At 46.1% G+C, this 15838-nt stretch overlaps 1 protein-coding gene across 2 annotated transcripts in view; it reads left to right on the top strand.

Moving 5' to 3' along the window:
* The first annotated feature begins 1779 nt into the window (after nucleotides 1-1779).
* OTULIN (OTU deubiquitinase with linear linkage specificity) overlaps nucleotides 1780-15838 on the top strand; it is a 56707-nt gene continuing 42648 nt past the window's right edge. Inside the window, exons 1-2 of one of the 2 annotated variants that reach the window (XM_054018137.1) lie at nucleotides 1780-2096; nucleotides 15493-15720. In XM_054018137.1, coding sequence (XP_053874112.1) covers nucleotides 2080-2096; nucleotides 15493-15720 — 245 coding nt within the window. In that variant the 5' untranslated portion in view covers nucleotides 1780-2079. The remainder of the gene's footprint in view (nucleotides 2097-15492; nucleotides 15721-15838) is intronic. The other variant, XM_054018134.1, reaches the window with a different exon arrangement.

Below are 15838 nucleotides of genomic sequence, written 5' to 3'. Positions count from 1 at the left end.
AAAATATCTTAGCATTAAACCTACCTAGTAATACCTTAGATTTGAACAAAATAAAGATTGGACTACTAAACCAATTACAAACCAGACATATAACAAGCATGTATTTTTAAATGCTTAATATAGAGCTAATTCTAGGAGAAATACATAACCTAAAGTATAAACAGCACACCATAAACACTTTGGGCCAAATGGATTCATATCTGGAAGCTTGTTTTTTCAGTATTTTTACCAACAGTCAATTAAATTAAATAGAGTGACTAACTTGGTATATACCTTATCAGCTTTTTCTAAAACACCCGTGTGCATTTGGTAATGATAGTGAAATACATGTAACCCTTCTGCCCATCTAAGTTGGCAGCAACAAGGGCCGGGTTCTGTATCTAGGGGTTCCGTTTCAATAACACAATGCAAAACCGGCTCGAGCCCCCACCCAGTGACCTGGGACAATTACATACCACCCCCTGGGCGCCTCTAAGAGGCAATACTTCCCCTCTCGCAAGCACGGAGTCTGAGTGTAACAGAAAATGTTTAATAACATGAGGTAAACAACATCAGCATTAAATTGGAAAAACACCACAAACAGGCTTCATGAGCAAAAAACCCACCCCAGCAAATTGGGCTGTGTCCTTTCCCTTTGGTTCTTGAAACCAGCAACCCAAGAATCACCAAAGTCCCAAAAGTCGAACAACCCCAAAGTCTCTTGGGTCCAGCAACACAAGGATCGCCAAAGTCCCAAAAGTCCAACAACCCCCCAAAGTCTCTGTCCCTGGTCAGTGCAGCCCCAGAGTTCAAGCCGGGGGGGGGGGGGGGCACGCAGGGTGTTAAGGGGCACCTTACGTGATCCGAGGCCAACCGGCTGCCTCTCCGTGGGGTTCCGCTGCAGCCTTCTCCACGAGCCACTCCACTCCACCAGTTGTCCCGTGAGCCGCTCCCACCATCCACAAACTGCTCTGGCAGCTGCTCCGCTCTGCTCCACTTCAGCCGTTCCTTGGGCCGCTCCCACAAGGCTCCGCTCTGCTCGCTGCTTCTCCAGCCACTCCACTCTGCTAGCAGCTCCGCCAGCCGCTTAGCAATATAGCTTCAGGCTCCCCCACTAGTTAACACAGTCTCAGTGATCTCAGCTCTTAATAACTTTAGCTCTTTTGTGATTTCAGCTCTTAGTAGGGGAGCCCCAGTGCTAGTGCACCATTGGCCCAAAGTGAATTCAGCTCAGCAGCCTGTAAATAGACTCCTAATAGAATCAAAGTTAGCTCTGACATTCAACAGTGGAAAGAGGAAGTAGTGCAATTGGGGTTTCAAACCCTCAAAGAGTGCCCATACCATCAGATATAAATACCTGTTCACATCCTCTCTCCATTCAGTGGGTTTTGTAACCCATGCCCCTTGTCAAGCAAGTGCTACTTAGGTAATGGTGAAGGACTCACTCAGTCCTTCTGTCATACAACAGTTCCACTGGCCTTGATTTACAGAATCAGGGTAACAAAACTTTATTCTTCCTGCCCCAATAACAGAGAAACTGGGGATCCCACACCAGCCAAAGTAACCACTTTGAATTGCTGTTGTTTCATGCCAGGCGAGTGGGTGTGCCTATGCAAACCAGATCAGCCCCTGGAGTTCTTTTCCACACTTGCCATAATCCACCACCAGATGTCAGGGTAGAGCTCATCCTGACTCTGCTTACATCCTTTAGATGGAGATTTACATATCCACTTGGAGCATACCTTGTCAGTGGGAAACAGGGTGACTGCAGCATGTGATAGCGGCGGGCGTGTGAGCTGTGTGTGGCTGTAATAAGCAAAGGTTTAACCTAGTTACTCTTCGAATTTATTGTACTGTTGAGAATTGTACACAACAACAACAAACCCCCACGTGATAGCAAAGATAATTACATGGGCAGACGTTGAAGTATGTCGCAGGAGATGAAAAAGCGAAAGTGAAAGCGACTGCATCGAACTAGTAGGAATTTAAGCACCCAGACAAGACAAAGCGTGAAGAAATATATGTTCCTGTTTATAAATGACATGGTGATTTAGGTTGAAAAATGGAGGTAATTGCAAACCTGCACAGCAAGGAAGGCCGATGGAAAACCAAATAAGGTACAAAACTGCCTCTGTTTTAATACTCAATAAGGGGAGAGATCAAAATCTGCAATTGTTTTTGTCTGAGAATTCAGGTTTAAATCAGGAAGACATAAGAAAGAAATGTGACTATATTACCCAGGATGGGAGCAGAGATAAAAATAAACTGGAGTCAGCTAGCAGCTAACTCTCTGCGACAGTTTGATTTAAGTATAAAGGATAGTTTTATACCTTTAAAAAGCAAACAATTTTAATCTCAACTATTAAGAAATAGATTGGATAGCCTAATAATGAGGCTCTGTGTTTAGAGCTGCAGTCACTTCTCTGCGCAAACAAAGATATTTTGGGAGGGATTAAACAAGCAAATATTTATTATGATGCCAAGGTTGTGTTGTTTTTTTTTAATTCAAAATTTACTACAACCTCAGGATAAGGAGCCAATAATGTCTACGAAATATTTTACTAAAGATTCTTATCTGCAGTATTTTGAAGGAAAAAATGGATTTAAAGAGAGATCAAGGAAAGTAGATGAAAAGTAATTATTGAAGAGAATTGTGCAACTTTTTTGGGGGGTGGGGGGTGTCTGTATTTCCCTGTGAGAGCTCTTCTTCCATTTTAGTATCAATTAATGCTAATCATGGCTTTTTATTGGGCTATTTCTAGTTTCTCTCTCTCTCCTGCAAGTGATTGTGGGTCTGTTTGGGAGTGAGGCTGGAGCTGAGTGGAGCTACTTTCTCTTTATTTGATATAAGGTTTGGGGTTTTTTGTTTTGCTTAGGGTTGGTGTTGGTTGTGGATGTAGTTTTGGCCTTGCAGGCCGGCCTTGCTGGCACTCCTTTGACTCCCCAGCCGTGGGGTGCAGACACCACCCATTCTCACAGATGATGAGGTTCTTGATCTATGGTGATGATTTGCAGAGCTCACCTTCAAAAATTTGCTTCTGTGAAGAAGTGTGCCCTGGCGAGGGGAAAGCAGCTCACTTGTAAGAATATAATGTATGCCTCTTGCATGAGCAAAGCTGTTAGCACACTGAGCCTTGTTAATCTGGTTGCTGTGTGATGGACACCTCTGTGTCCCTGTTCTGCCTCCAGGGCCGGTGCAAGGAAGTTTCGCACCCTAGGCGAAACTTCCACCTTGCGCCCCCCCCCAGCTAACCCCACCCCCCCACGGCAGCTAACCCAGCCCCCCACCCGGGGAGCCCCCACCCCCACCCCCACAGCAGCTTCCCGCCACACCCCCCGCCCAGGGAGCCCCCCCCCTGCAGCTAACCCCGCCCAGGGAGCCCCCCCCGCGGCAGCTAACCCCAGCTCTGGGAGGGAGTTTTGGGATGGGAGGGGTGCAGAGGGATGGGGTGCAGGGGTGAGGGCTCTGTCTGGGGCTGGGAATGGGGGCTTTGGGGTGTGGGAGGGGCTCAGGGCTTGGGCAGAGGGTTGAGGGTGCAGTGAGGGGGTGAAAGCTCTGACTGGGGGTGTGGGCTCTGGGGTGGGGCAGGGCTGGGGATGAGTTTGGGGTAGAGACAGGCTGCTCTGGGACAGGGGCCAGAGAGGAAGACTCCCCCCAGCTCTTTCCCTGCCAGCAGCAGCAAGCTCTGGGGTACGAGCCCCCCTTTCCCGCCCACCCCAGCAGCACACTCACCCTCCCCACTGTCACTGCATGTGCTCCTAGGGTCCCTCTCGGGTCCTGGAATCTCCCTCGCCTCCCCCATAGTGGGGCGCTGTGTGTGCCTCCTCCCCTGCTGTTGCCCCTGACTGTAGCCTCACTGGGGATGAGGGATGAGAGTGCCTCTTTGCCCAGCATGGGGCAGGAGCAGTGACTGCGGGCAGAGGGGTCCCCTGTGCTGCTGGAGTGTCCCATTGGAAAATGAAAGGGTCTGAGGGGGAAGGGCAGGCTCAGAGTGAGGCCTTGGCTACACTTGCAGATGTACAGCACTGTGAGTTAAACCTGACTTCGTTCAGCTGAGTAGGGAAAGCGCTGCAGTCTGTTCACACTGACAGCTGCCCAGCGCACTGTCGTGGCCACATTTATGGCAATTGCAGCGCTATTGGGAGCGGTGCATTATGGGCAGCTATCCCACAGAGCACCTCTTCCCATTCTGGCGCCGTGGGTTGTGGGAAGGGGGCGTAGGTGCGGGGCATTCTGGGTCCTGTCCCAATGCCCCATGATGCATCACTTCACATCCCAGAAATCCCTTTGTTTCTGTCCACCTTTGGTGCCATCTTTCAATGGTTTCTGTGCAGCGCGATCTGTCTGAGGGAAATGGAGCCCGAACTGCTGAGGCGTATGCTGACGAGTCTCGCCAGCACGTCACGTTTGGTTGTCAAACTATTCCTTAAGATCCAAAGTGACAGTGAGAGTGAGGAGTCCGATGATGCTATCTAGCCGCGTAACGCGTACAACACGAAATTGCTTGTGGCATTCATGGACATGCTCAGCACCGCGGAATGCCGCTTTTGGGCTTGGGAAACAAGCACCGAGTGGTGGGATCACATCGTCGTGGAAGTCTGGGATGATGAGCAGTGGCTGCAGAACTTTCGGATGAGAAAAGCCACTTTCATGGGACTGTGTGAGGAGCTCGCCCCCACCCTGCGGTGCAAGGACATGAGATTTAGAGCTGCCCTGCCAGTGGAGAAGCGGGTGGCTATTGCAATGTGGAAGCTGGCAACTCCAGACAGCTACCGGTCGGTCGCAAACCAGTTTGGAGTGGGAAAGTCGACCGTTGGAATCGTGTTGATGCAAGTTTGCAAGGCCATTAATCGCATCCTACTCAGAAGAACCGTGACTCTGGGTAACGTGCAGGAAATAGTGGATGGCTTTGCACAAATGGGGTTCCCTAACTGTGGAGGGGCAATAGATGGGATGCACATTCCTATTCTGGCACCACCCCACCTAGGATCCGAGTACGTTAATTGGAAGGGGTATTTCTCTATGGTTCTCCAGGCGCTTGTGGATCACCGTGGGCATTTCATTGACATTAACACAGGCTGGCCCGGAAAGGTGCATGACGCACGCATCTTTCGGAACACTTGGCTGTTCAGGAAGATGCAGGCCGGGACTTTTTTCCCAGAACGGAAGATCATGGTAGGGGAAGTCGAAATGCCCATTGTGATCCTTGGAGATCCCGCTTACCCGTTAATGCCGTGTCTCATGAAACCCTATACAGGGAGCCTTGACAGCAGCAAGGAATGGTTCAACTACAGGCTGAGCGGTGCCGAATGACTGTGGAGTGTGCCTTTGGCTGTTTAAAGGCCCGCTGGCGATCTCTGTATGGGAAGCTGGACTTGGCCGAAAACAGCATCCCCGCAGTTATATCCGCGTGCTGTGCCCTCCATAATATTTGTGAAGGGAAGGGCGAAGGTTCACTCAGGCATGGACCTCTGAGGTTCAACACCTGGAGGCTGAATTTGCACAGCCAGAGAGCAGGGCTATTACAGGGGCCCAGCGCAGGGCTGCAAGGATTAGGGATGCCTTGAGGGAGCAATTTGAGGCTGAAAACCAGCAGTGATATCTGATGCCCTGCACGGGAGTGAAGTGCAGTAGTTCCAATCTTTAGGAATCAGTGTTTGCTAAGCAGACTTGCAGTGCCTGTTTATTTCCAGGGATAAGGAGTCTTTTACTTTATGCAATAATAAAGAATGTTTTCAAAGCCAAAAAATCCATTTATTGAAAAGAAAAAAAAATTATGTATTGAAAAGAAACAAGGGGGTGGAGTGGGGAACAGTACAATCACAGATTCGCATATGTCCTGTCTGGTGTGCTGTGCAGTGAGTGCTGCACTTCAGGATAGCTATACTGCATGGTGATGGGGTTGAGTGCAGAGGGTAAGGGCCGTGGTTTTCAGGGCTGGATGGTGAAGATACTGGTGTTGGAGGCAGCTGGTGGTGTGAAGAACACGGAAGTTGGGGAAAGTGGGTTGGAGGTGACAGTGGGGCACAACGGAAAGAGTTTTGGGACAAGGGCTGTAGGTGGGGGGTGGCGTTTGCGTTTGCAGTACTGCTCCTCTTTCTGCATGGCTACGAGCTCCTGGATAGCGCCTGCTTGGCGCTCCAGGATGCTTATGAACCGATCCATGCTTTGCTGCCGGTGCTCTGTGCTTTACCGCTGGTGCGCTGCATTTTCCTGGCAGATCCTGCTTTCTCTCTCCCTCCAGTTCTGTGCTTTCTCATTCTCTTTAATAGATTGCTGCATCACTTCTTGGAGCATGTCTTCTTTGCTTTTTCGCGGTCTCTTCTTGAGTCTTTGCAGTCTCTGAGCAGGCGATAAGAGGGACGGCTGAGGTCTCAAGGTTGATGCAGCTGTATAGACAAAATGCAACATTTAAAAGAGGCAGCATTGTTTATACCAGACAGAGTAATGATTCCCCCCGCACTTAAGGAGTAGAAAACACACAGGGTCTACACAATACCATAATTTTCCCGTCCGAAACAGAGCACACATATCCCACGGGAGCCTCAAAATGGTGAGTAAGGGGACTGATTGTTTCAGGGCTGCACTGTCCTCTGGGTTTCTGTGCCTTGGGGAGAGCCAACAGCTTCAGGGGGCACCTACACTGAACACTGTCCCTACATTTTCCACAGGAGTTCGTCCTGGACGATATCTCGCTGTTGAGGGTGACCTGGGAAGCAAGGGAGGGTCTTTTGCTGCAATGCGGCTTCCGCCCTGGCCCATATGCAGCTTGCCTGTGTGCAGCAATGGTTCCCCCGCCCCTCGTGGCACAGTGGCGCGGACACGTTAGCCTGGCTGGGACAAGGACCACGGTGGCTCTCCCAATAAACCTGCGCAAGCGCATTGCACACGTTCTGGATGAGACATTCGAGGAGATTACCGAGGCCGATTACCGCGATGTAATAAACCACATCAATGCACTATTCCGCATCTATTCCCAAAGAGCCCGCACCGAAAAAATTCCTTCCAGAAAAAAAAACAAAAAAGCTTACCAGGAACCTGCTCTTCTGTTTGTCCTCCACCAAGTACTGGCCGCTGCGACTGGCTACCTTCCTCCTAGCTCGAGAAGAGCTCCTGGCTGCATGGCTCCAGGGATTCCAGGGTGTCTCCATCCGGCCCACCACCATCACTCCCGTTTTCCTCCTCCTCCTCCTCCTCCTTCTCCTCCCTCCACCCCTCCCCACCGGCTCTGAAGTGTCCATGGTGGTGCTTGGAGTGGAGGTGGGGTTAACCCCAAGTATCGCATCCAGCTCTTTGTAGAATCGGCAGGTCATGGGGGGAGCACCCGAGCGGCTGCTTGCGTCGCGGGCTTTGCAGTAGGCACGCCGCAGCTCCTTCACTTTAATCCTGCACTGCAGGGCGTCCCGGTCATGGCCCCTTTCCATGATGTGCTTTGATACCTTCCCGAAGGTATCGTAATTTCTACGGCTGGAGCGCAGCTGGGACTGTACAGCTTCCTCCCCCCAAACACTGATGAGGTCCAGCAACTCGTCATTGCTCCATGCTGGGGCTCGCTTGGTGCATGGAGGCATGGTCACCTGGAAAGATTCGCTGATAGCACTCCACGCCATGCCGGGCTGAGCAAACAGGAAGGGGATTTTTAAAATTCCCGGGGAATGTAAAGGGTGGGTCACATGGTTGGTTACCTGAGCCCAGGGCAATAGAGTTTGAACTGATGACCAGAGTGGCTAGAACAGGCATTGTGGGATACTGCCGAATACTTCTGGAGGCCATTCACAGCGCATTGGGCGGCCACACTGGCGCCGCAGCGCTACGGTGGCAGCGCAATACTTGCTATTCCTCTCGGGGAGGTGGAGTACATGCAGCACTGCAACCACGGAGATACAGCGCTGCAAATGCCTCACCAGTGTGGACGGGGAGTAAGTTACAGCGCTGGGGGCGGCTTTACAGCGCTGCAACTCGCAAGTGTAGCCAAGGCCTCAGTCTGCCCTGGCAGTGGAGAGGGGGGCACTAGGACCCTGCGGCAGCAGTTGTTGCAGGGAAGCAGCATGGAGGAGACAAAGACAGACAGGCTCTGCTCCCAGACAGAGACTCCAGGGGCTGTGAAAGGCGAGCGGGGAGGCCGGGGCGGGGGCAGCAAGTCGGGGCCAGGGGACACTCAGGGAAGGCGTGGCGGGGGCTGCATGTGGGGCTGGGGCGGACACACGGCTCCAAGTATTGCTGGAGCTGGGCCCCTGGCTCTGAATATTGCTGGTGCCCAAGCACCACGTGGATCGGCTTTTAGGCGCCCCCAACCACTAAGCGCCCTAGGCGGCCGCCTAGTTTGCCTAAATGGTTGCACTGCCCTGTCTGCCTCCCTCTGTGTCAGCTGTTAGCATCACCATTTCTCATGTGCTGCCTTTCTTAGGGAATTGAGCTGCTGACCAGAGATTTTACAAGATATGGTTAGGTCACTAGTCCCATTAGAAGAATCCCTTCTAATATATAAAGCCCCAGCAGCTCAGCAGGTCCTGTTCTTTCATAGAGAGGTTATTGAATACTGCCTCTAAATCTTTTGAAGCTTCCCTGAAGTATAGACTTGGTGAGTGATGATATTGTGTCTATTGCTGAGGCTATGGCTTGCTTCTAAGTGGGAGCTTGACACGTTTCATCAAGCAGCCTTCTGAGAAGAACCAAGCAGCCACTAGGAAGAATGCACCTGGGCCTGAGGTGGCATCTATGAAAGGCTCTGGGCACCAGGGCCGGCTCCAGGGTTTTGGCCACCCCAAGCAGCCAAAAAAAAAAGCCACAATCACGATCTGCAGCGGCAATTCGGTGGGAGGTCCTTTGCTCCCAGCGGGAGTGAGGGACCGTCCGCCGAATTGCTGCCGAATACCTGGATGTGCCGCCCCTCTCTGGAGCAGCCGCCCCAAGCACATGCTTGCCAGGCTGGTGCCTGGAGCCGGCCCTGCTGGGCACATCTGTGAGACATCTGAATGAAGTCGCACAGTGAATAAAAATACTAACAGCAGAGGGAACCCTGTGCTTTGAAGGTGCTGCAAAGTGGTCAGTTTAGTCTCTGGAGTTGGGGAGCACAGTGTTCTATGAGCAAACCTAGCACATTCTGAGCGTGCTGCTGAGGGCAGTGTTTTGGCTGGGGGTGTGGGGATTTCCCAGCAGCCAGTATCATCGTCCCAGTCCTTACAGCCTTCCCCTGCTAGTCACTTTGTGGCTACCTCCCTTAATGCCGCGTGCCTGAGATGTGGTGACTGTGGGTCTGGGACCAATGGGGATGATGACCTCATGGACCATCTGGGTCCTGAACTCAAGATGCCATTAGCAGTTTGCTTGATGAGAACAAGGGTTAACATGGGTGGACATGAACGGTATGTTTTCTAAGCCTAACCTGATTTTACTGTCTGCTTGGTATACTGTGTGATATGTTCTGTCTGAGTTTGACAGGACAGAAAGTGATGACCCAAGTGCATGTTTCCTTAATCAGTAGTAATGTCAAGGGCTAGTGACTATGTGGTTTATTTCCTTTTTAGCTGGGTCTCTGGATTTCTCTGTCCCGTCTCTCCCTATTTCCCCCATGATGCATGTTGATCCAGTGGACAATCTAACATGTGGGTCGCTGAATGTCATTGGGTGCAGGGATGTTTAAATCCTGTGGATTTTTTTAAAATATTTGTTCCAGAAGAAGATTGACACTTTTTGTTTTTGCAATAGATGTACACAGATGGTGGCAACTGAACTGACTAACTTGCCAACTGGAAGGGAGAGGTTTTTCTATGCCCTGTATCCACAATGGCTGCAGACATTGTATTTCCTTTTAGTGTTCCATATTGGCTTGAAAAAACAGTGTAACTTATCTTGTGACTATTATCTTGGATGAAGTGAAGATATCCATGTTGAAGAGCAGAAAATATCAACTGGCTTGCTTCATTATTAGTGATGCTCTTTGTCGTTTGCTTTTTTTAGTGTTTGTAAGACATCCTGTATGATCTTGATAGGCTAAGCTTTGGTCCATTGAAAATTAACTTTATCATGTTGTAGATGAGAGACTTGGTTTGAATTTGGCATTACATTGTTTCTGTATTTTATGTTCTGACTTTATTAAGCAGTTTTTTAAAAGTCTCTCCCTATATAGTACTTAATCTAGGTGTTTATAGATGGTTGAATCTCCACCTTGATAGCTATTCCCGTTTTGAACTGACACTCGGTCTCATCTAATGCTAAATCGACACTTGACTTGTATTTGATCTTTGATACCTTTGAAAGCTTTATAAGAGAGGGATGGATGGTAAGGAGTTTTATTGAGTTCTAGATTGCTGCAGGTTCAGCCCAGATTGACAGCTGTTTGATGTTCCTTGTGTAAAATAAGTTTGGCATTGTTACAATTCTAGAAGACCAGCATTCCTATCACCAAAAACTACCATCACAGTTAGCAGTCTTGGTCTCACCGGAGTTCTTACCCTCTTCCTTCAGAGCATGAGAATCCTGGCCAGGTATGGTCTTCTGTGGGAATAAGATATGAAGAAGCAGTAGGGAAAAAGAGACATTTACTCTACCTACTCCTCTAACACAGGCTGTAACTCATCTCTCAGCATGCAGCTGCCAATCAGCCTGAAGGAAGCCAGAGCCTCCCAAAAAACATGGCTATCAAATTTGCCGAAATATTCAATCCAGCTGCAAAATAACATGCACACACACTGGGTCATTGTGGTTGCCCTAGCTATGGTTTGGGGACCATAGATATGATAAGCAGGACCCAATCAGGGAAAACACAGTCTGTGGCCACCCCCTGATTTGGACTTTGAAGCCAAAATGAGATTTTTTGGGGAGGTTTAAGTTTACGTAGGGGCAGAGAAGACTAATTTCATCTCTTCAGGGAAGGAATTATGTAAGCTCTACTATATATAAAATAAATAATTACACATTTATAATTGGTAGAACATCTTCCATACAAATTTGATCACAAAGCACTTTATAGAATTTTCATAAATAATGCCACTTTAGAATAATAAATAATAGCAGGGGAAAGAATTTGCATAGTATTGCAAGGGAAAACAGATACTTGTTTCTAAGGTTTGAAATGCTTACAAGTTGCTGAAGGAGAGAGACAAAGGAAGGCTTTTTTGATGGCAGGAGTAGCAGCAGTAACTTCACTTGCACTGAGAGATGTAAAAAATGGAGGGTCAGAGAAATCTGGTGAACTACTGATGGGCACAGTCTGCAAGAAACCATGTTAAGTAAAATCCTGAAGATGTACAGCCTGCTAGGTTAGATGCTAATACCAAGCAGGCAGGGTGGAGAACTAAGGGTTAGTCAGATTACTTAGAGTTCCTAGAAATGCATTATCAAATTCCTCCTACAAGAACATAAGAATGGGCATATTGGGTCAGACCAAAGGTCCATCTAGCTCAGTATACTGTCTTCCAAGAGTGGTCAATGCCAGGTGCCCCAGAGGGAATGAACAGAACAAGTAATCCTCACGTTATCCATCCCCTGTTTCCCCAAAAAATAGATTATTGCAATTGTTAAAACTATTTCACGGTGAGAAATTCTACGTGAGAAATGTTCACTCTTTCACATTCCATTGCCCATCCATAATTTCCACCAAGGAAATGCAGAATATTAAATAGCAAATTGTCAGTGTGTGTAGAAAGCACTATATATCTTTGGCACAAAAAGTGGAAGGCAAATCTTTCTGGAAACAGATCAGCAAATTGAAAAATAAGAAGGAAAAAAAGTTTGGATAAATCACAAGAACATATAATGTATCTTGTATTACACACTTTGTATCAGTTGGTGGGTATTTCCCATCTATTTTCTCTCAAGGGCATTCCCCAGAAGTCATAAGCAGAATTAGTCATTCCTGGAGCTTCAAACTGTGCTCCACAAGACTTTAGAGCAACTTTTAAGTAGTGTACAGGAGCCAGTTTAATGAGGAAGAAAAAAAATCTGACAAACCGTGAGATGGATTAAATAGGATAAAATTAAATAATCAGAACTTCTAGTTTCTTTGCTGGGTGTCATTTTAAATAAAAGCTTAGGTCTGTGTGTCCACTGAGCAGAAACTGACAAGTACAGGATGCTGACTCATTGAAGCTACTGTGGTTTTATTTTGCTTATGAGAGTGCATCAGAACTACAAAATTAGCCACAGTATTCTATTGAATTTTGCATTGTGTAGCATTGCATGTATAAATTTCTTAAACTTTAAAATGGTGCTAAAGCCATTTGATGAGTCTGTGAGCCAATCCCTCTCCCTTAACTTTTACTAAAATCAAATGAGACATTTCAACTAACATCCAATTCGTTCTGTCTATTCTGCATAGATATTCAGGCTTCCATGGAAATGTTCACAAGATAAATGGCTTGTCTGTGTGTCATTGGCCAAAGTTGAGCTCTCCCCACATAAATGTCTAGTGCTGGCTGCTGCCTTTCACCCATCAGATGTCTGCATGTCAGCGGCACTGTATGTATATAATATTTAAAAAATCTGAGCCTTTTTCAGGTGGAAAGATTGTATTTTGCATAAATATCAAATATGATATTGAAATATTATTTCAACTGTATTGCACTCATCACCATGGTTATCTGGGTGCCTTACAAAGCTTGAGTTGAGACAGTCAAGATCTCCGAGATGAAGCAGCGTGCTTCCCTACAGGTGTACCAGTTAGCTAGAAAACCAAGATCTCAACAGTTGCGAGCACTTGGGCAAAAATATGTTACCACAGTATTTATTTCAGTTCTCATATCACTGATTTCTTCTTTCTCTCTTCCTCTTCCTAATTATGTGTGGATTTTCTTTTTTTAATGTATGCTGTGGTATGTACTTTTATTAGTGACGGCAAAGTCAAACAAGTGTGCCTTGCACTTGGAATGGAAGATGGTGAAGCTTAAAATAGTTCTTAGATTCTGCCAGAATTCATTCCAGTCTTGGATCAGCCTCCAAGAAAGCTGTCTCCTGCATAATGAATTATTCTTCCAGTACACAATTCCATTGCACCAGAGGAGCAAGGTTATAATGGTAGTCCTCCTGGTGTTTTAGATGATTTTTTAGGTATTGTAGACCCAAATCCTTAAGCATTTTGAAGGTAAGTGCTGAAATCTTCAACTAGATAGGATATTCTTTGGCTAGCCAATGTAGTGATTTGAAGATATCTTTGAAGTTTGCACACAGTATAAGTTGTAGTTTCCTGTGGGCTACTGTTCTTTGCCAAAGTAGGCTACATTGCTGTAGTCCAGTTAGGAGGTAACAAAGGCATATATTATTACCAAGGCCAAATCATCCGTCAGTAGCAGGGGCAGACTCTCATTCAGCTGTAAATGGTGGAATCCTAGAAAAAACGTAGGGCTGGAAGGGACCTCCAGAGGTCATCAAGCCCAATCCTCTGGGCTGAGGCAGAACCAAATAAACCTAGATCATCCCTGACAGATGTTTGTCTAACCTGTTCTTAAAAACCTCCAATGATGAGGATTCCACAACCTCCCTTGGAAGTCTATTATGGAGCTTCATTACCCTTATCATTAGAAAGTTTTCCTAATATGTAACCTAAATCTCCCTTGCTGCAGATAAAGCCCGTTGCTTCTTGTCCTACCTTCAGTGGACACACAGAATAATTGATCCTCATAGTTTTTACAGCATCCCTTAATATATATGGAGACTGTTATCAAGTCCCCCTGTCAGTCTTCTTTTCTCAAGAATAAACATACACATTTTTTTAAAATCTTTCCTCCTTGGTCAGGTTTTTCTAAAGTTTTTATCATTTTTGTTGCTTTCCTCTGGACTCTCTCCAGTTTGACCCTGTTTTCTAAAGTGTAGTGCCCAGAACTGGACCCAATTCTCCAGCTAAGGCCTCACCAGTCCTGAATGGAGCAGGACAGTTACCTCCCACGTCTTACATGTGGCACTCTTTTAATACACCTCAGAATATTAGACTTTTTTCGCATCTTGGATCACATTGTTGACTCATATTCAATTTGTTATCCACTGTAAATCTGAGATCCTTTTCAGCAGTGCTACCACCTAGCCAGTTATTCCCCATTTTGTAGTTGTGCATTTGATTTTTCCCTGACATTGGCCACTCTCAGAAATCCCAGAGATCCTCTGCACCCAAAAGAGCAGTGTTCCCCAGTTTTACCTTAAACCACCGCTCATATAAACTACACAGCACTTGTAATTAAACGAAAGAAGGTTTATTTAAGAACGAATAGAGATTCCACTAGGAACAACAGAGAGTGATGGAAACAAATGATTATAAAACAAAACAAAATCATAAAACACGAACTAGGGCCTACTCTTTAAAAGTTTCCTTTTCTATCTAATAAAGTAGATTTCAGTCTGTTGCAGAGCTGGTTGGCTTCCCAGGAACCAGGATCCAAACTTTCATGAAAGTTGCTCAACAAAATGAATGGATACAGAGTCTCTCTCTCTCTCTCTCCACCACAATACTGTGCTTAATTATCTATGAGATGACAACTCCAAATGTGGAATTACATTTCCATACATTTAGTTTTAAACGATTTTATTCTTTCCTTTATTTGTTCTGCATGGTTTGTTTAGGAGTGTTTTTTGCATTTACTTTAAGGGTAAATGAAATAGTAGATTTGGTTTATTATTCAGTTATTGCAGACATGGTGAATTTGTACAAGAATAGTGCTATCTTAAGTATCTATTCTAATAGTGATCTGTGACCAGTAATAAACACCGAATTGTCACGTGGCGATTGTTCAGATCTTTGGTGTGCCAGTTAATGAGATAACTAGCAAGTGAAAAAGATTACAGCACACGTTGTGTATAGGGTTGCCAACTCTGACTGAAGCTATTCTAGGAGATTTTTCCCCCCAACATGACATAATGTCATTTTCTTAAAATATCCTATTAAAATCTCCTGGATTGCTTTCAGTAGTCACCGGGAGATCGATGCCGATTCCGGAAGACTCCAGGCCAGTCGTGGAGGGTTGGCAACCCTAATTGTGTATGTGGCATGTTCACGACAGTAGTGCATGGCAGTCTAATCAATGCAACCACTAACACAGCATTAGATTGACTTACATTTTCAGAATTTGTGAAGGAAGAACCTCAGTTGATTAAACATAATCAGTGCCTTGTGTAGGCCTGTGTGTCATGTGGGGATAATTCCATAAAGAACGAACAAAAAATTTGCAGATACAATCTTTCATGGTAACCAGGTCTCAATATAGTACATTCTATCAGTGACAATATAGCAGTATATTACTGGTAAAAAAAAAATTTTTTTTAAAGTGTTTTATTCTCCTTTACAAGTAAGAAGAATTACCTAGCTTGCATCCTCCTGCAGATTTTAAAGCCCTGCTTAATGAGATACTCAATACTACATTTGGACAGCTGTCAACAGCTTAGCCTGTACTCCTACATGTGTGTTACTGTTAAAATGCTGGTGATAGAATGGCAATAAAGACTACATCTTAAGAAAATAATTAAAATCTTAGAAGATGTTGACTTGGATAATTCTAATGGCATTGAAATATAAATGTTATTTATAGAAACATGGGAAACACTTGGACAAGTTGGCATGGCTGCCAGAGAACGAGTAACCCAGAAGTAGCGAATGGTGAACAGAAAACCATGTTAAAACAGAGGACTAGGTCAAACAGTTGTTCAAACCAAGAAGTTCCACAGGAGAGCGATCTACAATCATTCGAAGAGGAAGCAAACAGAGGAATCCAGGAAAAGCAAGATGGTAACATTTCTGAAGACTCTGACAAATTAAGGTAACGTTTTGGGTTTTATTTTATATGTTCCTGATGGAATTGCCTTCTATTTGAGTGTCTCAGTATATTCGAGCATTTTTAAAAATGAATATTAAAAAATAACCCAGCACCCTGTATT

Source organism: Malaclemys terrapin, chromosome 2 (genome assembly GCF_027887155.1).
Source record: "Malaclemys terrapin pileata isolate rMalTer1 chromosome 2, rMalTer1.hap1, whole genome shotgun sequence".
Taxonomy (NCBI): Eukaryota; Metazoa; Chordata; order Testudines; family Emydidae; genus Malaclemys; species Malaclemys terrapin.
Note: the sequence above shows the minus strand (reverse complement) of the source record. Positions and strands in the feature narration are given on the sequence as shown.